Here is a 22,072-nt window from a genome sequence, read left to right on the forward strand (position 1 = left end):
GGGCAGAGTACGGTACAGGGATTCAAACAGGGATTGGACGGATTCCTGAGGGATAAAGGGATCGTGGGATACTGAGAGAAGTATCCAGGAAATAAGTATAGAAACCCGACCAGGTCGTGCATGTGCAAAACCGGAGGGTTAGGACTTCGATGGGAAGATAGGACTTCAAATGGGAAACCAGGGTGGCAAGGGGGCCCCTTCTGGTGATTCAGACAGGTGACCTGTTTGGGCCGCCGCGGGAGCGGACTGCTGGGCATGATGGACCTATGGTCTGACCCGGCGGAGGCACTGCTTATGTTCTTATGTTCTTATATGTCACTTCTTGGATCCAGGAGAGTGGTGTATCGGCTCCGTGGCGTTTCAGTTGATAGTGCAGGCTTGGGGGCAGCCCCTGATGGACCTGATGGCCACGAGTGGCAACCCCCACTTCTTAAGTCGTCGCAGGGACAGTCTGGCCGAGGGTCTGGATGCTCTGGTCCAACCGTGGCCAACGGAGGGGCTGTTGTATGTGTTCCCTCCTTGGCCATTAGTGGGCAGAGTACTTCTTCGCATTGTTCACCATCCAGGTCTGGTGGTTCTGGTGGCTCCGGATTGGCCTTGACATCCGTGGTATGCGGATCTGGTGAGGCATCTGGTGGCGGATCCTCTTCCTCTGCCTCTCTTGGACGATCTTCTGACGCAAGGTCCCATTCCCAAGTTCGACCCGTCTCTCTTCTGTCTTACGGCTTGGCTCTTGAAAGGGGTCGCCTTAGTAAGAAGGGATATTCAGATAAGGTGATCTCTACGCTCTTGGGGTCCCGGAGGCTTTCTACCTCTCGGGCTTATGTGCGGGTTTGGCGTCTCTTTGAGGGGTGGTGCCGGGCGCGGGGAGTGGTCTCTTTTCGCGCTTCCCTGCCTACCATTCTAGAGTTCTTGCAGGATGGCCTGGATAGAGGCCTGGCTTGGTCTTCTCTCCGGGTTCAACTTGCGGCCCTGTCGGCTTTTCGAGGGTTGGTGACAGGTCAGCGTTTGTCGGCCATTCCTGATGTGATTAGCTTTTTGCGGGCGGCCAAGTTGCTCAGGCCTCCCCTACGGCTCTCTGTTCCCTCTTGGGATCTCAATCTGGTTCTCTCTGTTTTGGTGCGCCCGCCTTTCGAGCCGTTGGATGGCTGTTCTTTGAAGGACCTTACTCTGAAGGCGGTCTTTTTGGTGGCCATTACTTCCGCTAGGCGTGTTTCTGAGCTACAGGCTTTCTCTTGTAGGGCTCCCTTCTTGGAGTTTTCTAGGGAGCGGGTTGTCTTGCGGCCTGTTCCTTCCTTTCTGCCGAAAGTAGTTTCTCCTTTTCATGTCAATCAATCGGTGGTCCTCCCAGTCTTGGGTAGTCGGGAGGGCTCTTCTGAGCAACGGCAGCTGCGCAAGTTGGATGTCGGTCGGGTCCTTCGTTCTTATGTGCAGCGGACCAAGGAAGTCCGGAAATCCGATCATCTCTTTGTCCTTCTGGCGGGTCCTCGTCGGGGGGCTGGCGCTTCTAAGGCTACTATTGCGCGCTGGATCAAGGAGACGATTGCTTCCGCTTATCTTCTGAGACAGAAGCCTGTTCCGGAGTTTCTCAAGGCTCATTCCACTCAGGGTCAGGCAGCTTCTTGGGCTGAGTCGTCGCTTGTGCCTCCAGTGGATATTTGTAAGGCTGCGGTTTGGTCCTCCTTGCATTCCTACATTATCGGGTAGATGTTCAGGCGCGTCGGGACGCGGTGTTCGGTGAGCGTGTTCTGGTATTGGCCCTGCGGAGGTCCCGCCCGTGAGAGGGACTGCTTTGGTACGTCCCATTTGTAAAGATTAACCTCTACTGGTCTGGAGAGTGCTAAAGAAGGAGAAATTAGGTTCTTACCTGCTATTTACTTTCTTTTAGCTTCTCCAGACCAGTAGAGGTCCCCACCCTGTCTGTTGTTGTTATTGTTGTGTTGTTGGGGCTGTTTTGCGGGCAGTTTTTGTTTTTTGCTGCGGGTTCTAGTATTTTTCTAGGGCCGGGGAGAATTAAAGAACAGCGGCTGTGGCTCGGCTGGCTTAGCTGGCGAGCTGTGGGGACATTTTCCTTCTGGTATTTCTCCTCTGCATTTTCCAACAGCATTTGGGTATGTTATTTGTTACTCCTGTTCGGAGTATTGTTTTCTTTCTGTTTTCCAGTTCTTGGTTCTGCTTGGCTATTCGGCAGACTTAGGTAAATAGAGAAGGGAGTATATTATATACTGTCCCACAGTTTTGTTTTCAGTCTCCACCTGCTGGTCATGATTGGATATATACCCATTTGTAAAGATTAACCTCTACTGGTCTGGAGAAGCTAAAAGAAAGTAAATTAGCAGGTAAGAACCTAATTTCTCCTTCCATTAGCCACTCCTGTACCCTGGTCTGATCATTATTTCATATCTTTTACTCTTCACTTTTCTAAACCAATAATGCACAAAACTCAATCAGAATCTAAGCTAATCTCATATCGTGATTTTTCTAGCTTAGAAAACACTGACATTTTACCATTCTTTGACTTATCCTCTATTAATGCTACGTCTAACTCAATTGAAGATCAACTGTTACTCTGGAATTCCTCTTTACAACTACTCTTAGACAGCAAAGCACCAATAATTTCTAAAACTATATCGTCACGTAAAATTTCTAATCCATGTTATATGGCTGAACTCCACCTTATAAAAAAACAACTTCGCGCTCTTGAAAGAAAATGGCGACATACTAAATCCCCAATAAATTTTCGAAATTTTAAAGAAAAGGCAGCTATTTATAAAACCAAAATCAATCAGGCAAAAAATAAATTTTATTCAGAAAAAATTTATAAAGCAAGAAACACTGCCACTTTATACAACATTTTAAAATCTATTTCATCACATAATATAAGAAATATTACATCACCGACAACTTCTTTGAATGCACAAGAAATAGCTGATGCATTTAACCAGAAAATCAAAAACATCCGAAATACATTTCTCTCTAACACAGCTAACAGTTCTACGAGCATACATCATAATGAGCTCATTCCAACAGCTAAATGCTCAAATTTCAAACTTCCCTCTCTTAACGATATCAAAGCACTTTTTTCTCAAATCAATTAAAAAAGTTCTGGATCCGAAATCTTTCCTCCATTTTATATAAAACATTTTTTTCATCACCTTGGACCCTTCATTCACTCAATTGTCTTAAAAAGCCTGCTTACTGCTTCAGTCCCTATTCCCTGGAAAACTGCCATTATCACTCCATTAATTAAAGACCATAAATCTAGTAAAAATGACCCTACAAACTTCCGACCAATTGCAAATATCCCCTTTTTAGCTAAACTAACTGAAAAACTGATATTTAACCAGGTATCCAATTTCATTGAATCAACTAATGTCCTGCACCCCAACCAAACAGGTTTTCGGAAATGTCATAACACTGAATATTCAATGACTGGCTTAATGAATAATATCCATTATATTTTGGACCATCACAAATCTGTTGCTCTCTTTTCCCTGGATATCTCTGACGCATTCGACACAATTGATCATGATCTTCTTCTTAATCGACTCGAATCGATAGGCATTTGCGACCAAGTACTCAATTGGTGTACTTCATATCTCACCAACCGCACTTCCCTAGTTAAGTTTAATAATGAATACTCTAACTCTTACTCTACATCTTTTGGGATTCCCCAAGGATCTATTTTATCGCCTATCTTGTTTAACATTTTTTTCTCCCCACTATTGAGTCTCTGCCAGTCAGTTGGTTTTACTTCTTTTTCCTATGCAGACGACATTCAATTAATTCACCCTTTTGTCCCTGAAAATCATATTGACATCATGTCTATAAATAATAAACTTGAATTAGTTCAAAACTGGCTCAACGCAAACAAATTGGCGTTAAACATAAATAAAACAAAAGCCATGATTTTTAATTGGAAAAATGATATAGTCCTGAAGATGCCATTCGTCCTTAATAATAACACAATAGAAATTGTCCCCAACTTAAAAATTCTAGGGGTTATAATCGACGATAAATTAATATTTCATGACCATATCAATAATATAGTTAAAACTTGCTTCTATAAACTGCGTTTAATACGATCAATCGCCAAATTTCTCGAGCCTAAATCGCGTAACATTCTGATTCATTCGCTAGTTATAGCTAAAATGGATTACTGTAATTCTACTCAACATTTCTCAAAAAGAAAAACGATGTCTTCAAATTATCCAAAATACTGCTATCAAACTGATTTATAACGCTAGAAAATATGATCATGTTACGCCACTATTTATCGACGCTCATTGGCTTCCCATCAGTCATCGCATTCTGTTTAAGGTCATGCTGCTTATATTTAAAACCTTAGTCTACAACGAACCCCAATTTATAGCAAGAATGCTAATCCCTCATAACCCTGCACGTTCACTCAGATCATCTTCTCAAAATCTATTAGCTGTACCTTCTCTGAAAACAATAGGTACAAGAAGATCCGATATGTTTTCTGTAATTGGTCCACAATGGTGGAACTCTCTGCCACAACACATTAAAAACGAAAAAGATCTCCTCTCTTTTAAAAAATCCTTAAAAACGCACCTTTTTAAAGATGCTTTTAATACTTAATTTTTTTAGACTTTCATATTACTTTTAATATTTTTAACTACCCTGTTTCCTTTTGTTTTTTCCTTATTTGTTTTTCTCGATGTAACAGATGTAACTCTTACCCTCCTTCCCCTCCAGCTAAAGTTTGTCTTGTCTTAAATTCAATGTTAATGAATTTGTTCTTTATAATCTTATTCTCTTCCATAATTGTGTACATCGCTTTGTAAACCGATTCAGCGATTCATCAAATATTAATAAACCTTGAACCTTGATAACCATAAAGCTCTATGACCTCACAATGCAGGTATAAAGAGCCTTAGCCTATAGGAAGAGGAGATGCAAATGTTAAGAGCCTTAGCCAATAGGGAGAGGAGGAGATAGTGACATAACATAACATTGTGCTCATTGACCGCATAACCAGAAGTTCAACGTGGTTTACAAAAAGTTATAAAAGTAAACATGTTACATGAAATAAGATGATTCGTTAAACAGTCAAATATTTAGAACATAAGAACATAAGAAGTTGCCTCCACTGGGTCAGACCAGAGGTCCATCTCGCCCAGCGGTCCGCTCCTGCGGCGGCCCATCAGGTCCGCGACCTGTGAAGTGGTTTCTGACCACTTCTATAACCTACCTCAAGTTCTATCTGTACCCCTCTATCCCCTTTTCCTCCAGGAACCTATCCAAACCCTCCTTGAACCCCTGTACATATTTCTGGCCTATCACATCCTCCGGAAGCGTGTTCCATGTGTCCACCACCCTCTGGGTAAAAAAGAACTTCCTAGCATTTGTTCTAAACCTGTCCCCCTTCAATTTCTCCGAGTGACCCCTAGTGTTTGTGGCTCCCCTCAGTTTGAAGAATCTGTCCTTATTCACTTTCTCTATGCCCTTTAGGATTTTGAAGGTTTCTATCATGTCCCCTCTGAGTCTCCTTTTCTCCAGGGAGAACAGCCCCAGCATTTTTAACCTGTCAGCGTATGAAAAATTTTCCATACCTTTTATCAGTTTAGTCGCCCTCCTCTGCACTCCCTCCAGTACTGCCATGTCCTTCTTGAGGTATGGCGACCAGTATTGAACACAGTACTCCAGGTGCGGGCGCACCATTGCGCGATACAGCGGCATGATGACTTCTTTCGTCCTGGTTGTGATACCTTTTTTGATGATGCCCAGCATTCTGTTTGCTTTCTTTGAGGCTGACGCACACTGCGCCGATGGTTTCAGTGATGTGTCGACCATCACCCCCAGGTCCCTCTCAAGTTTACTCACCCCTAGCAGTGTTCCCCCCATTTTGTAGCTGAACATTGGGTTCTTTTTCCCTACATGCATGACCTTGCATTTCTCTACGTTAAAATTCATTTGCCACTTTTTTGCCCAGTCTTCCAGTCTCGTTAGGTCCCTTTGCAGGTCTTCACAGTCTTCCGTGTTTCTAACCCTGCTGCAGAGTTTGGTGTCATCAGCAAATTTGATAACCTCACATTTTGTCCCCGTCTCCAGATCGTTAATAAATATATTGAACAGTAGAGGTCCCAGCACCGACCCCTGTGGAACTCCGCTCGTGACCCATTGCCAGTCTGAGTATTGGCCCTTTACTCCAACCCTCTGTTTCCTGCCTGCCAACCAGTGTTTGATCCATCGGTAGATATCCCCTTGCACCCCGTGGTTCCACAGCTTTTTAAGTAGCCGTTCGTGAGGTACCTTGTTGAAGGCTTTTTGGAAGTCAAGGTAAATGATGTCTATGGATTCCCCCTTATCCTTCTGGCTGTTTATTCCCTCAAAGAAGTACAGCAAGTTCGTGAGGCATGACCTTCCCTGGCAGAAGCCATGCTGGCTCGCCTTCAGTTGTCCATTGTTTTCTATGTGTTCGCAGATTGTGTCCTTTACCATTGCTTCCATCATCTTTCCCGGAGAAGAACTGCCATCTCCGGATCAGACCCATGGTCCATCGAGTCCGGCGATCCGCACACGCGGAGGCCCTATCAGGTATATACCTGATGTAGTTTTAGTCACCCATAACCCTCTATGCCTCTCGTAAGGAGATGTGCATCTAATTTGCCTTTGAATCCTAGCACAGTGGATTCCTTAATAACCTCCTTTGGGAGAGCATTCCAGGCGTCCACCACTCGCTGCGTGAAGCAGAACTTCCTGACATTTGTCCTGGACTTGTCCCCCCTTAGCTTCAAACCATGTCCTCTTATCCGTGACACGTTGGACAATGTAAATAATTTATTTTCCTGCTCTATTTTATCGATGCCTTTCAGTATTTTGAACGTCTCGATCATGTCCCCTCGCAGCCTCCTCTTCTCAAGGGAGAACAGTCCCAGTTTCTTGAGTCGTTCCTCATATTCCAAGTTCTCCATACCTCTTATTAGCTTCGTTGCTCGTCTCTGCACCCTCTCCAGTAGTTTTATATCTTTCTTTAGGTTGGGAGACCAATGTTGGACACAGTATTCCAAGTGTGGTCTGACCATTGCTCTATAAAGTGGCATTATGACTTTCTTCGATCTACTCGTGATTCCTTTCTTTATCATGCCTAACATTCTGTTTCCTTTCTTTGCCGCTGCAGCGCATTGTGCCGATGGCTTCAGGGTCCTATCTATCAGTATACCCAGGTCCTTTTCTTGTTTGCTCTTACCCAGAGTTGCGCCTGACATTCTATACTCGTGCTCCTTATTCTTATTACCTAAATGCATTACTTTGCATTTCTCCACGTTGAACTTCATCTGCCATTGCTCTGCCCATTTCTCTAACTGATACAAGTCGCTCTGGACTTCCTCGATATCCTCCTGCGATCTGATTGCCCGGCATAGCTTTGTGTCGTCTGCAAACTTAATGATCTCACTGGATATTCCGTCTTCCAGGTCATTGATATAAATATTAAATAGGATCGGCCCAAGTACCGAGCCCTGGGGCACACCACTAGTCACTTCCTCCCAGTCTGAGTACTTCCCATTTATGCCCACTCTCTGCTTTCTGTTTTCCAGCCATTTGCCTATCCACCTTTGTATATCTCCCTCAATTCCATGGCTTTGTAGTTTCCTGAAAAGTCTTTCATGTGGAACTTTGTCGAACGCTTTCTGGAAGTCCAAATATATTATGTCCACCGGCATTCCACTATCAATTTGCTTGTTCACGGTCTCATAAAATTGAAGTAAATTCGTTAAACATGATTTCCCTTTCCTGAACCCATGTTGACTGGGTTTCAGCAAGTCGTGTGTATCCAAGTGCCGGACTATGCTATCCTTGATCAGTGCTTCAACCATCTTTCCAGGGACAGACGTTAGGCTCACAGGTCTGTAGTTGCCCGGTTCTCCTCTAGATCCTTTTTTGAAAATTGGCGTGACATTCGCTATCTTCCAGTCGTCTGGTATCTGTCCAGTTCTGATTGTCAGATTGGCAAGTTTTTGCAATAACTCTCCGATTTCAACCTTCAATTCCTTTAAGACTATCGGGTGAATTCCATCTGGTCCAGGGGATTTGTTACTTTTGAGTTTGTCGATCTGGTAGTATATCTGGTCCAACTCCACTTCAACTGTGGTGAGGCTGTCATCTATTACTCCACTAAACACTTTCACTGCTTCTGGTATTTTTGCGGTATCCTCCTCCGTAAAGACGGACGCAAAGAAGGAATTTAGTTTGTCTGCAATTTGTTTATCTTCCTTGATGTACCCTTTCCTTCCCTGGTCGTCCAGGGGTCCCACCGCCTCTTTTGCGGGTTTTTTCCCTTTCACGTATCTAAAGAAGGGCTTGAAGTTTTTGGCCTCTTGCGCTATTTTTTCCTCATAGTCCTTTTTGGCATCCCTCACCGCCTTGTGACATTTCTTCTGATCATCTTTACGTTTTTTCCATGCTTCGGTTGTTTTCATGTGTTTCCATTTTTTGAAGGAGTCTTTCTTTTCTTTTATGGCTTCCCTCACCTGTCTGGTAAGCCATGCCGGTTCTCCCTTACCTTTTGTTCTCCCTTCTTTGGATATCCTCGGAATGTGGAGATTTTGTGCTTCTGTGATAGTATTTTTCAGTAGGGACCATGCCTGGTCTACTGTTTCGAGTTTGTCCACCTTTTTCTTGAGACGTTGTTTCACCATGGCTCTCATGCGATCGTATTTGCCCTTTTTAAAGTTTAAGGTTGCGGTTAAGGTTTTGGCACGTTTTCTATTCCCGATGTCAAGCTTAAAGGTGATCACATTGTGATCGCTCGTCCCCAGTGGTACCGTTACTTCCACTTCTTTTGTCGGTCCCGTGAGGCCGTTTAGTACCAAGTCCAGGGTGGCGTTGCCTCTTGTCGGCTCCTTTACCATTTGTTCCAGGAAGCAATCCCCTAGCGCCTCCAGGAACTTGGCCTCCTTGCTGCAGTTGGAGGTTCCTAGTTTCCAGTCTATCCTCGGGAAATTGAAGTCTCCCAGTATTATTACATTGCCCGTCTTGCATTCCTGTTTGATTTCCTCTATCATTTCTGAATCAGTTTCCTCTGCCTGTCCTGGGGGACAATAGTAAAGGCCAATTTTCGTGTCTGCGCTGTTTTGTCCAGGAATCTTGATCCAGAGGGACTCCAGCTTCTCTTTCGTTTCCGTCATAGCCACTCCAACAGATTCTACTCCTTCCTGAACATATAGGGCAATACCTCCACCTTTCTGCCCTACTCGATCTCTTCTATATAGTTTGTATCCCTGTAGTACTGTGTCCCATTTGTTTTCTTCATTCCACCATGTTTCTGTTATGCCAATGATATCCAACTTATCACGTCTTGCTATTGTCTCTAGTTCCCCCATTTTGTTTCCTAGACTTCTAGCATTTGTATACATACATTTGAGTTCTCTTCGTGTTACCTTTTTGGACTTTCTACTCTTTGCTATCCGTACTGTTTCTTTCTCGGTATCCTTAACCGCTCTAGTGTTGTCTCCCTTGTTTGCTGTGCGGTCATCCCCTCCTGTATCTGAGTTGTCCCTTCCTGCCTTGTCTTCCTTATTTGCTGTGAGGTCATCCCCTCCTGTGTATGAGTAGTAGCCCATGGTTCCTTCATCGGGGCATCCTGTCGTCCGTGCCATCAACTGGTGGTCGACTGTCGGCTTTCCCCTATTTATTAGTTTAAAGCCTTCTCGATGGCCTTCTTCATGTTGCCTGCCAATACTCTCGCTCCTTCCTTGTTGAGTTGTAGTCCATCCTTCCTGTAATACTTGCTTTTTCCCCAGAACGCCGTCCAGTTGCGCACGAAGTCAAAGCCTTCTTCTTCGCACCATCGTCTCATCCAGGCGTTAATAGCTTGCAATTCCCCTTGTCTTTTTCCATCCGCTCTTGGTACTGGAAGGATCTCGGAGAATGCCACCTTCACCTCCCTGATCTTCAGCTGTCTTCCAAGTGAGCGGAGCTGGCCCTTCATCTCTTCCCTGTCATACTTCCGTCCGCTCACATCATTTGTTCCCACGTGGATGAGCACAGCAGTATCCTCTCCCCCTTCGCTGTCTATGATCCTGGAGATCCTGTTGGCCACATCCTTCACTCTTGCTACAGGCAGACAGGTGACGATTCTGTCCTCTCTTCCTCCTGCGGTGTGGCTGTCCACGTGACGTATAATGGAGTCGCCTACGATGATCCCCATCTTCTTTATTCGGGGGTTTCTTGGGGGTCGTAAGTCCACGTCTATGGTATAGGGCCAGTCTTCTTCCTCCAGTGCTACTCTTGAAATTGTTTTCGGCTTTTCAGATGGGGGGGGGGCGTCTTCCTGCGTTCTCTCTCTTCCTCCTGGTGTGCAGATGTCTCCTACCTCATCTTTGGTTTTTTCTGTGTTTGCATGGGTGTCTTCACTCCTCTTTTCCAGGCCTTCTTTCTGGGTATCCTGGGTACAGCTTTCTAGCCCTGGGATCTCTACGTGTTGCTGGTGGGCTTCCTCGATGAATCTTTCTAATTCCACGATCCCTTCGCTGGTTTCGGGCTCCCCTAGCAACTTCTCCTGCATGCAGTTTTCCTCCTTCCTGGCAAGGAGTTCTTCGAGTTCCATCACAGTTCCCTCCAGCAGCCAAACTTGCAGTTTCAGGCTGTCCAGCTCCTCGCATCGGCTGCAAACATATGCCCTAGTCCCCGAGGGGAGGTAGTCATACATACTGCAGTCGGTGCAGAAGACTGGAAAGCCCAACTTCTGGCTTCCGTGGGCGCTCATGTCTTGTTCCCCTTCTCAATTGTGTGTGTCCTGCCCTCTTGATAGCAGTCCTCCTGCTGATTGTTGGTCTCGGTTGTGTTGGTGCTGTTTGAGAGTGCTTGTCTCGGTGTGTGCTGTGTGGCTAGGTAATAATAAACAAAAGAACAATAACCGGAATGTAACTTACGTATTGGGGCTCCCTGTTAGTCAGCCCGGCTTCCTGGCTCCTTCTGTAGGCTCCTTTGCAAAGGCGCTCTTGCTAAGGCGAGCGCCTTTACCGCGCGCCGAACGGCTGAGCGCCGTTGGCTCTCCTCCTGTTAAGGGGGAGTCCGGCACTCTGGTGTTGACGCTGGCGGTGACGCGTTGGGGGGTGGGCAGAGCTCCCTCACGCTCCCCCATGCTACCGCTCGCTGCCTGCCTCCTGCTTCTTCTCTCTCCTCTCTCCCGCCGCTGTCCTCGCCGGGCCTGCCCTCTCCTGCACCGGCCGAAGCTGCTCTGTGTAGCGCCGCGCTCTCCTCCTGTTAAGGGGGAGTCCGGCGCTCTGGTGTTGACGCTGGCGGTGACGCGTTGGGGGTGGGCGGAGCTCCCTCACGCTCCCCCACGCTACCGCTCGCTGCCTGCCTGCCTCCTGCTTCTTCTCTCTCCTCTCTCCCGCCGCTGTCCTCGCCGGGCCTGCCCTCTCCTGCACCGGCCGATAGGTCTTCAATTGTTTTCTAAAATGGCCATAGGAATGGGTAGTAAGCAACAATATTCAGAATTCGTTATCAAGAAGAGCTGCCTGAGATGCTGGCTGGGCAGACTGGATGGGCCATTTGGCCATTATCTGCCATCATGTTCCTATAATCATAAAGCTCTATGACCTCACAATGCAAGTGTTAAGAGCCTTAGCCTATAGGGAGAGGAGGAGATAGTGGATGCTGCGGATGGGCAGACTGGATGGGCCATTTGGCCTCTATCTGCAGACTGGATGGGTCATTTGGCCTCTATCTGCAGATAGAGGCCAAATGGCCCATCCAGTCTGTCCATGTTTCTGTATTTAAGGATTACTTTGCTATATCCCAAATGTCCTAGATTGGTTTGGTATTTTTTTTACCTGTTAAATTTCTTTCTTTTAGTCCTACCAGACCAGTCAGAAACCTGTCCATTTCTTCATTACACTAATTAGTTAAATTGCTTGTGGTTTGCAGAAGTTTCTTTGTGGAGCAAGGATTGTTCTTACGTTTGTGAAGTTTATGTCATTTTCTAGAATTTTTGAATGAAATATTGGCTGCTTTGTCACTTGAAATATTGAGCATTTTATACTGTAGAGTACTGTTATAGGGTAGAGCCCACAATTCTATAGTCTTTCTCCATCTTCTGATCTGGTAGGACTAAAGGCAAGAAAACTGATGAGAATAACTTTTTTTTCCTTTTGGTAGTGAGCAGAATGGAATGGTCATTTCTCTTGACCAGGGGGCTCTCTTCCATATGTCTCTTCATTAGAGATATCCTGAAAACCTGACTCATTGGCAGCTCTGGACAGGGCATGCAGACTAAGACTCTAGAGCAGGGGTCGGCAAACAGTTTTTGTAAAGGGCCAAATAGTAAATATTTTAGTTTCTGCGGGCCAAGGGGTAAACTCAAGGATATTTTTGTAGATAGGTCTACTTAAATAACAAGCAAAAAACAAGTTTTTACAAATTTATTCAACAAATATACCGTAATAATCAAAATATAAATACCGTGTTTTCACGTAGATAACGCGCACACGGGTATAGCGCGCGAAAAACACAAATTTATGTACAGAAATTTTTATATACCGCGCACACCCGTATACCGCGCATGCTGCCCGACTCTCCTTTCGCCCGCCCCGACTCTCCTCTCCCCCTTGAAGTCCTGTCCCCACCCTGAAAGCCTGATGCCCCCCCTGACGTCCGATTCACCCCCCCCCCTGCAGGACCGCTCGCACCCCCCCCCCGAAGGACCGCTCGCACGCACTCCCACCCGCACCCGCACCCCCACCCTGAAGGACCGCTCGCACCCCTACAGCCTCCCGACCCCCCCCCCCCATCATGTAGAAGCTCCTACCGGTGTCCTGCTGCTTCCTCTTGACGGTCCCGACTTCCCGACACGATCGGGGCAAGAGGGAGCTCAAGCCCTCTTGCCCCAGCCAACCGCGGCACCCCCGACACGATCGGGGCAAGAGGGAGCTCAAGCCCTCTTGCCCCCCCGACTCCCCGACACGATCGGGGCAAAAGGGAGCCCAAGCCCTCTTGCCCCGCCGACTCCCCAACTCCCCGACAATATTGGGCCAGGAGGGAGCCCAAGTCCTCCTGACCCTGGCGACCCCCCCCGCTAGTTGTTCGGGCCAGGAGGGAGCCCAAGTCCTCCTGGCCCTGGCGGCCCCCCCCCCCCCCCGCTAGTTGTTCGGGCCAGGAGGGAGCCCAAACCCTCCTGGCCACGGCGACCCCCTACCCCCACCCCGCACTACATTACTGGCAGGAGGGATCCCAGGCCCTCCTGCCCTCGACGCAAACCCCCCTCCCCCCAACGACCGCCCCCCCAAGAACCTCCGACCGCCCACCCAGCCGACCCGCGACCCTCTGGCCGATCCCCACGACACCCCCACCCCCCTTCCCCGTACCTTTGTGTAGTTGGCCGGACAGATGGGAGCCAAAAACGATGGAATGAGGCCGGATTGGCCCATCCGTCCCAAAGCTCCGCCTACTGGTGGGGCCTAAGGCGCCTGGGCCAATCAGAATAGGCCCGGGAGCCTTAGGTCCCTCCTGGGGGCGGGGCCTTGGGCACATGGTTGGGTTGGGCCCATGTGCCTCAGGCCCCGCCCCCAGGTGCCCAGGTGCCCTTAGGCCCCACCAGTAGGTGGAGCTTTGGGACGGATGGGCCAATCCGGCCTCATTCCGTCGTTGGCTGCCTGCCGGACAGGCGAGTTTGACTCCCGTCTGTCTGGCCAACTACACAAAGGTACGGGGAAGGGGGGTGTGGGGGTCGGCCAGGGGGGTCGCGGGTCGGCTGGGGGGGCGGTCGGAGGCTCTTGGGGGGGGCGGTCGTTGGGGGGAGGGGGGTTTGCGTCGAGGACAGGAGGGCCTGGGATCCCTCCTGCCCGTAATGTAGTGCGGGGTGGGGGTAGGGGGTCGCCGTGGCCAGGAGGGTTTGGGCTCCCTCCTGGCCCGATATTGTCGGGGAGCTGGGGAGTCGGCGGGGCAAGAGGGCTTGGGCTCCCTTTTGCCTTGATCGTGTCGGGGAGTCGGGGGGACAAGAGGGCTTGAGCTCCCTCTTGCCCCGATCGTGTCGGGGGTGCCGCGGTTGGCTGGGGGCAAGAGGGCTTGAGCTCCCTCTTGCCCCGATCATGTCGGGTGTCGGGACCGCCAAGAGGAAGCAGCAGGACACCGGTAGGAGCTTCTACATGATGGGGGGGGGGTCGGGAGGCTGTGGGGGTGCGAGCGGTCCTTCAGGGTGGGGGTGCGGGTGCGAGTGGGAGTGCGTGCGAGCGGTCCGTGGGGGTGGGGGTGCGGGTTCGTGCGAGTGGTCCTTTGGGGTGGGGGTATGAGCGATCCTGCGGGGCGGTGAATCGGACGTCGGGGGGGGGGGGGGGTGGGAACTACGTAAAAAAATTTTTGTACAACGCGCTCGTGTATAACACGCAAGGGTATGCGCGGCATGTAAAATCCACGTATAACGCGCGCGTCATATGCGAGAAAATACGGTAATAGATTTAAATAAATCCATTTTCTCTGGACACATTTCTTTGGCTGCGGCAATTAAACATGATTTAATTAACTTGCCATTGGTGAACGGCTTTCCTTCCTTGGCTAATAAATTTGATACTCGTAAACTTACTTTAGTTGCAGCCTCATTTTCATTTTTGTGAAGAAATATCGGACATGGATTTGCACTGGTCATAAAACAAGAACGATAAACGATACAGAGAACTATTACAGATTCATGATAGAACAGCACGAGCAGAATAGCGATACATGTAATACTATAAACGCTCCCAATATAAACGACTGGGTAAATTCAAAGAAGCAAAAAGGTTCCTAAATTAACCGTATCAAAAAATGAACTGATAAAGGAACACACTAGCTACTTCAAAAATCTTTTAACATGAAGTGGTGCTCAGATTCCGAGATGGAAGTGAAGAGTTCAGTATGGGGACTAAACCTTATGGTATCTATCATTGCACCGTATGGAAAAGATGTTTTAAAGTGCTCACAGTATGAACTCATAATATTCACAAAGTCCTTGAAAGTACAAAATTATTGTCCAATCTTTGTATAACTTCAATGTAGATTACTTCAATATATGTAAATTTCAAAAAAAGGAACTTAGCTGAAGAATACTGAAAGCGTTGGTAATTGCTGGGTCCTAAGCAATTAGATACCATAAATGATAGATACCATAAGAGTTTTCATAGGGGTTTAGTCCCCATACTGAACTCTTCACTTCCATCTCGGAATCTGAGCACCACTTCATGTTAAAAGATTTTTGAAGTAGCTAGTGTGTTCCTTTATCAGTTCATTTTTTGATACTATAAACGCTGCCAAATTGTAACTCCTACTGCGTGGCATCACAGCAGAGGCCACCAAGAGCGAGAGAATGAGAAGCTACAGGAGCGCCACATGTGGTCTTTCTTGCAACTCCGCAATTTGGCTGTCAGCTGATATAGCGCATCCTTTGATACTGTAAAATTGATTCTTAGCTCGTAGGCCGTACAAAAAGAGGTTACGGGCCAGATTTGGCCCGCGGGCCATTGTTTGCCAACCCCTGCTCTAGAGGACCATTTGTCTGTCCCAGTAAGGCACATCTTGTGTTTATTTTAATGTCCATTCTGGTCCTGACACCTATTGTAACGTTTCTCCCTTTATGGAGGAGGCCCAATAGTTATTGAATGATTCTTTTTCAAAAATTAAACTACACTTTCTTTATATTAAGTTTTCTTTTAATGAAAAAGCATCTGTAAAATGTTGCTTTAGCTTACTACATAACAATTGAAAGTGCATTAGATCCATTTTAGTTCTGTAGTAGCAAAGCAACTGCAGCTAAAATCCACTTGGCTGATTTTTCTTTTGTCTTTAGATTGAAGGTCCAGACGTAGGTGGGGCCTCGTATTCGTGTTTTGTACACCGGGCACTCATAGATATTCTTTGTCTCTTGCCGATCCACAGGTATAGCCTTAATGAAAACGACAGGCATGCTGGGCATCAGCTCTTTAAGACGGGCGTCTGCAATGGAGCCACTCTGAGTATCCCAACGAGCACCTGCAAGAATCCAAAAGCCAACATCTCCTTAGCCCACTTCTGATGGGTCCATTTTCACTCCTCGGTTAAAGGCCTGGTCTATTTTCAGCTTAGCTGCTGACTGCTCAACAGCACATCACTGAGAAGGTCACTTTGGCTCGAGCAGCTCAGAGAGATCCAGCAGCTGGCCTTTTGGGTGTTTTTGGTACTGTTGAACTTTAGAAGATTCCTCTTTATACCCAATGACCTATATTTTAACATTGCAATTTTAGATTCAAAATAAAATATTTTAAAAAACCCTTCCAGCTTATAGCAATGATGCTGCAGGTTTAAAGAGGTAAGATGTTATTAAGAGCTGGACTTTTTAGCGGCTCTTCTAGTGCAAAAGGCATAGGAGTCTTGACCAGTGGATTATGTAGCCCTTGTGTAGAAGGCATCATCTACGCAAGTTAAAGGTTTCATCTTTTCTCTGCTCTGTTAAGAGGCTTTCTGCTGGGTTAGTGTCTGTACTAACGTTGTGACAGCTCAGGTCCATTGAGCCCTGGCTGCATCCTCCTGATCAGTAGCATAGTAAAAAGGGGGGGAGGGGGGCTGTCCATCCAAGGTGCCATCTTGCTTGGGGTACTGGCACCCCTCCTTCCCCTGCTGCCGGCGTCAGCTTTGGCATTCTCTGACATCACTTCCGGGATCCACGCCTAGGAAATGACATCAGAGAGGGCGCCGAAGTGAAAAAGGTCCAGGGAAGCAGTAGCGCTCCCCCTTGCTACGCCGCTGCTCCCAGAGAGTCTGAGGCAATAAGTCTGCTTGAGGAATAATGGAGGCCCAGCACTAGCTGCATTGTGAGTCCTGAGCCTTTACTGTGGAGGATTTCTGGAGCTTTACCCTCATTGTCTCCAGATGTTGTTTGTACCCATCTTGGATTTTCAGTCCTGATTTTAAAAGCCTCTCTCTTTGCCTCAGAAACTCCTCAGTTTTGTTTAAAATTGAAAAATATGTGCTCCTTGGGGCATTTGGCATCTGGATTGTGCCAGATTTGCACAGGCTCCATGCAGCTAGCCTCCTCTGGCTATTCTAGGGCTTATGAGTTGCAACGTTCCCCTTCTTGAGCCTTTGGATAGCAACTCACCTTCTTTGGCAAAGCGTAGGCGCACAGGACCTACAGGGGTTAATGCTTGTCCACCCCTTCGAGCTCTACCCCTGCTTTAAAGTGTATATGGGCTATTGGGGTCAATTTGGCTCTTCTTCTGTATCTTAAGGGGTTTCACTTCCTTCTCAGGAAATTCATTTTCCCAGGGCTGCACAGTCTCTTGACCTTGAGGTCCAGCCAGAGCAGGGGTCTCAAAGTTCCTCCTTGAGGGCCACAATCCAGTCGGGTTTTCAGGATTTCCCCAATGAATATGCATGAGACCTATGTACCTGCACTGCTTTCAATGCATATTTATTGGGGAAATCCTGAAAACCTGACTGGATTGCGGCCCTCAAGGAGGGACTTTGAGATCCCTGAGCCAGAGGGAGATTCGATGCCCTTACTCTCCCACAAGGATTCCTTTTGTAGAAGGCTGGGTCCCAACAGGGATCTATGGATCAGGAATCTCTGATGCTTCTGGACCAGGGGAGGACCCAGTGGTGCACCGTCTTTTCAAGCCGGTAGCTTTGCTGGAGATTACTGGCAAATCTTACACTTTAGATTCTCCTCGGACCACTTTTGTTCAGAGAACTGTCATGAGCAGCATTAAGCCACACTCTACCTCCTTCCCTTCTCATCTGGACATCACTATGATGCTGGCGGAGCAATGGTGCAGACCATGGCTAAATTGTACCTGCTGGCTCAGGATTTCAGACACTTTTTGTTTCACCTAAGGTGGATTTCTTGGGAGCACAAGTCACCTGCCCTACTTCCTTACCTCGTGAGGGCAGGGTGGTTTTCAAGGATTCGTAGGCATTCCAAAAACAGTTTGAAGCATTGGCTGTGGCAGCCTCATTCATGGCCTGCACCTGCCATACTCTCTTGCATTCAGATCCCGCAGAGGGGGGCAGGATGCCTATCCCGGTTTCTGTTATTGAGGGTGGATTATGTAGCGGATTCTCTCTATGACATTTTTTGGGTTATGAGTAAGGTCTCAGCCTTCTCTATCCTGGCCTACAGAATGCTCTGGATTCAGCAGTGGGCTGGAGACTCTGCCTCTAAAGCCACACTCAGTCGGCTACCCTTTAAAGGTCAGATACTGTTTGGGAAGGGCCTGGACGATCTCATGGCAGAGCGGCGGCCTGGGTCTCTGGCAGGACTGATCAGGGCTCCTTTTGAGGTTCTCAATGTTTCTGCCAGAGCACGAAGGTCTCTTCATGTGACTTCAGTCTCAGATATAGGTGTAATGGGCTTATGCTTGGTCTGCTGCTGCTCCAGCTGAACAGCTCAACAATTTTTAGGATGAGGGGGGAGCTAATGCCACACAGGTAAAATGATTTTGTTAAAAAAAGAATACATGAAGTGAAGTGGCTGTATTTTTGGTGTTAGTGCCTTTTGTGCTGTGGTAGGGTTTTGTTGTACATTCATTTTTAATGGTTAGAGCAGACTTGGTCCTTCCACCCTGCCATCATTAAGTGAATGAGAGCCTTATGGAGTGTGAAATGCTTCAAGGCCCACTGCAGGAGGCTCCCATGGACTCACCCTTCCACTGCCTCCCACTGGGGAGAGTCTGAAGAGGAGCTCTAAGCCCTCCTCTTTTTCTGTACCAAAGCAGTTGAGAAAGCAATACAGAGGAGCTCGGAGCTGAAAAATGTAGATGATGCCTTCTACACACAATTTTTGTGAAAAAAATAAACAGGGTAGTCGACCACCTGCATGGGTTACTCAGGGCGGTTAAGTGTGAATGCTGCTGTGGAAAATATGTCTTGTTCATTTTCTGCTGATTAACTCAATCTGTTCTTTTTAAGAAAGGTTGCGCTGACAATACCTGTAAATACAGCAGATTGGAGGGTGGATTTTGGGGTGGTTAGAAGGTGGGATATGTTTCAACAGGTGGAGTTAGCGACTGTTGGTGAGATCATAGGCGCACATCATCCAACAATTTCCACTGGTGACATTTGTCCTGTGCAAGTGTTGAGAAGTAGGATTGCATCAAGTGTGACACTAATGATGAACTTGATGTTGCAAGAGGGTGAGGTACCGGAGGTGTTGAAAGTTGCAAATATAAAACCTTTAATAAAAGATAAGAAACTTGGAAATAACGTGTTCGGTAATTTCCATCTTGTAGCTTTTCGGCCCTTTTTGGGGAAGATTCTGGAGAGACTTGTGTATTTCCAGCTGGATAAATATCTCCAGGACCATGGAATTTTAGATGGTTGCCAGTACGCTTTTCAGAAGTATCACAGCACTGGTGTGATTGCTGGATGAAGTACGAAGTGGTATCGGCAGTGTTTGACACATTGGATCATGTTATTTTACTTGATAGACTGAAAGGTTGTGGAATTGGAAGAGTAGTTTTAAAATGGTTTTCCACCTTCTTGCGGAATAGGCAGCAAGAAGTTTTAGTGGATGGTGTATTGTCCCACTGGCGGAAAGTTATGGTGGGGGTTTCGCAGGGCTCAAGCCTTGTCAGCTATTTTGTTTAATCTCTATCTCATTCCCCTCTATAGACTGCTGCGGTCATCACAGGTCTTGTATCGGCTTCATGTGGATGATGTCCGGTTTATGGTTCCAATTGATGGGGACTTTGGAAAGGCAGTTTAAAGGCTGCAGAGGGTGATGATAGAGATTAAAAGTTGGATGAATTGTAACAGATTGAAATTGAGTGTTCAGAAAATGAAGGTTATATGTTTTGTGCATTCATTGGGATATGCTCTGCCTGATAAAATCGACCTATTAGACACGACTGTTGCAGTATCCACAGAGGTAAAATATTTAGGGGTTTTACTAGATTCTTGTCTGACGTTAGGGCATGTATGTGCAGAGGTAAAAGAGGTATTTTTTAAAATTGCATCTGTTGAACAGTTTGTGCCCATATTTGTCTTCCTCTATGTTTAGGACTGTCTTGCAGAGTGAGGTGTTATGCTTAGACTACTGCAATTTGGTGCTAATGGGTTTACCTGCATCAGCACTGAGTGCGCTGCAGGTAGTCCAGAATGCAATTCTTTCTTAATCGAAACAGAGTTCGAACAGTGATCATGTGACAGAATGCTATATATATCTTTGTATTGAAACATAGAAATAGACGGCAGATAAGGGCCACGGCCCATCTAGTCTGCCCACCCCAATGACCCTCCCCTACCTTTCTCTGTGAATAGATCCCACATGTCTATCCCATTTGGCCTTAAAATCAGGCACGCTGCTGGCCTCAATAACCTGAAGTGGAAGACTATTCCAGCGATCAACCACCCTTTCAGTGAAAAAGAATTTCCTGGTGTCCCCGTACAGTTTCCCGCCCCTGATTTTCCACGGATGCCCCCTTGTTGCCGCAGGACCCTTGAAAAAGAAGATATCTTCTTACACCTCGATGCGGCCCGTGAGATACTTGAATGTCTCGATCATGTCACCCCTCTCTCTGCGTTCCTCGAGTGAGTACAGCTGCAACTTATCCAGCCGTTCCTCGTACGGGAGATCCTTGAGTCCCGAGACCATCCGGGTGGCCATTCTCTGGACCGACTCCAGTCTCAGCACATCCTTACGGTAATGCGGCCTCCAGAATTGCACACAGTATTCCAGGTGGGGCCAACCGCAACTACCAAGAGCCCATAGACCAGATCATGACAGGAGTGTGAGCTCCACACCTCCTGCAGTCCGCTAGGAAGATCAACTGCTTTAACACCTAAGTAGCAGCAAGACCAGCTGCCTATAATCCCTATATCCCGTTTAAGAGATCAATCTACCTGCTTTAAATATCAGCAGCAGTAGAAAAACAACTGCTTTTACATACAAGCAGCAGCGAGACCTACCGCAACCACCAAGAACCCACAGACCTGATCCTGCCAGGAGTGTGAACTCCTCCCCCTGCAGTCCATTGGAGAGATCAATCTGCCTGCTTTTAAATATCAGCAGCAGTGGAGATCAATTGCTTTTACACCTAAGCAGCAACGAGACCAGCCACAACCACCGAGAGCACACAGACCCGATCCTACCAAGAGTGTGAACTCTTCCCCCCATGCAATCCGCTAAGAAGATCGACTGTCGGCTCCGGGCAGCTTTACCGCAGAGGAGAGAATCCTGCATTCACCGTGGGCCTCATCTGTGGCAGCCTCCTTGGAGCGGCTGGGGCACGGGCAGTGTGTCTGGGAGGGAATGCATGGATGGGAGAACATCGCAGGGGAGGAGACATAGGCATCCTGGGACTGTTTATTTTATTTTTATTTTTCTTCTAACTCTACTTTTCACTTCTCTATTACCCTCCAGGTACTTTAGTTAGATTGTGAGCCTTCGGGACAGTAAGGGAATTTTTCAAGTACCTTTCTTATTTCTAATCTTAATGTATATTTTCTGTAAACCGCTTAGAACCTAACGGATGTAGCGGTATATAAGAAATAAATTACATTACATTACATTACATCTATACAATGGCATAATGACTTCAGGCTTACGGCTGACGAAACTCCTGCGTATGCAACTTATGATTTGCCTTGTCTTGGATGAAGCTTGCTCCACTTGATTGGCAGTCTTCATGTTCTCACTGACGATCTCCCCTAAGTCTCGTTCTGCTTCAGTTCTTGTTAGGATCTCGCCATTAAGGGTGTAAGTCTTGCATGGATTTTGGCTGCCCAGGTGCATGACTTTGCATTTTTTGGCATTGAAGCCGAGTTGCCAGGACCTAGACCAGCGCTCCAGTAGGAGTAGGTCATGCATCATGTTGTCGGACATTGAATTTATGTCTGTTGTGCTTTTGCCCACTACATTGCTTAGTTTGGTGTCATCGGCGAATAATATTATTTTACCTCGCAGCCCTTCTGCCAAGTCTCTTATAAAGATGTTGAATAGGATCGGGCCCAGGACTGAGCCCTGCGGCACTCCACTGATTACCTCCGTCATTTCGGAAGGGGTGCCATTCACCACTACCCTCTGAAGCCTACCTCCAAGCCAGTTCCCAACCCATTTCGTTAACGTGTCGCCCAATCCTAAAGAACTCATCTTGCTCAG

General features: G+C 47.2%; 2 protein-coding genes across 8 annotated transcripts in view; one reads left to right on the forward strand and one right to left on the reverse strand.

The window, feature by feature from the left end:
- The window catches only part of PGS1 (phosphatidylglycerophosphate synthase 1), a 128,606-nt gene extending 112,359 nt beyond the window's left edge, over positions 1–16,247 (forward strand). For all 6 annotated transcript variants that reach the window (XR_004540791.1, XM_033960183.1, XM_033960185.1 and 3 more), the window contains one exon: positions 15,877–16,247. The gene's annotated coding sequence lies outside the window, so the exon portion shown is untranslated. The remainder of the gene's footprint in view (positions 1–15,876) is intronic.
- DNAH17 (dynein axonemal heavy chain 17) overlaps positions 15,646–22,072 on the reverse strand; it is a 954,442-nt gene continuing 948,015 nt past the window's right edge. For both annotated transcript variants that reach the window (XM_033960179.1, XM_033960181.1), the window contains one exon: positions 15,646–15,969. In XM_033960179.1, the coding sequence (XP_033816070.1) occupies positions 15,722–15,969 (248 nt within the window). In that variant the 3' untranslated portion in view covers positions 15,646–15,721. The remainder of the gene's footprint in view (positions 15,970–22,072) is intronic.

Source organism: Geotrypetes seraphini, chromosome 10 (genome assembly GCF_902459505.1).
Source record: "Geotrypetes seraphini chromosome 10, aGeoSer1.1, whole genome shotgun sequence".
In the NCBI taxonomy this organism is placed as follows: Eukaryota; Metazoa; Chordata; class Amphibia; order Gymnophiona; family Dermophiidae; genus Geotrypetes; species Geotrypetes seraphini.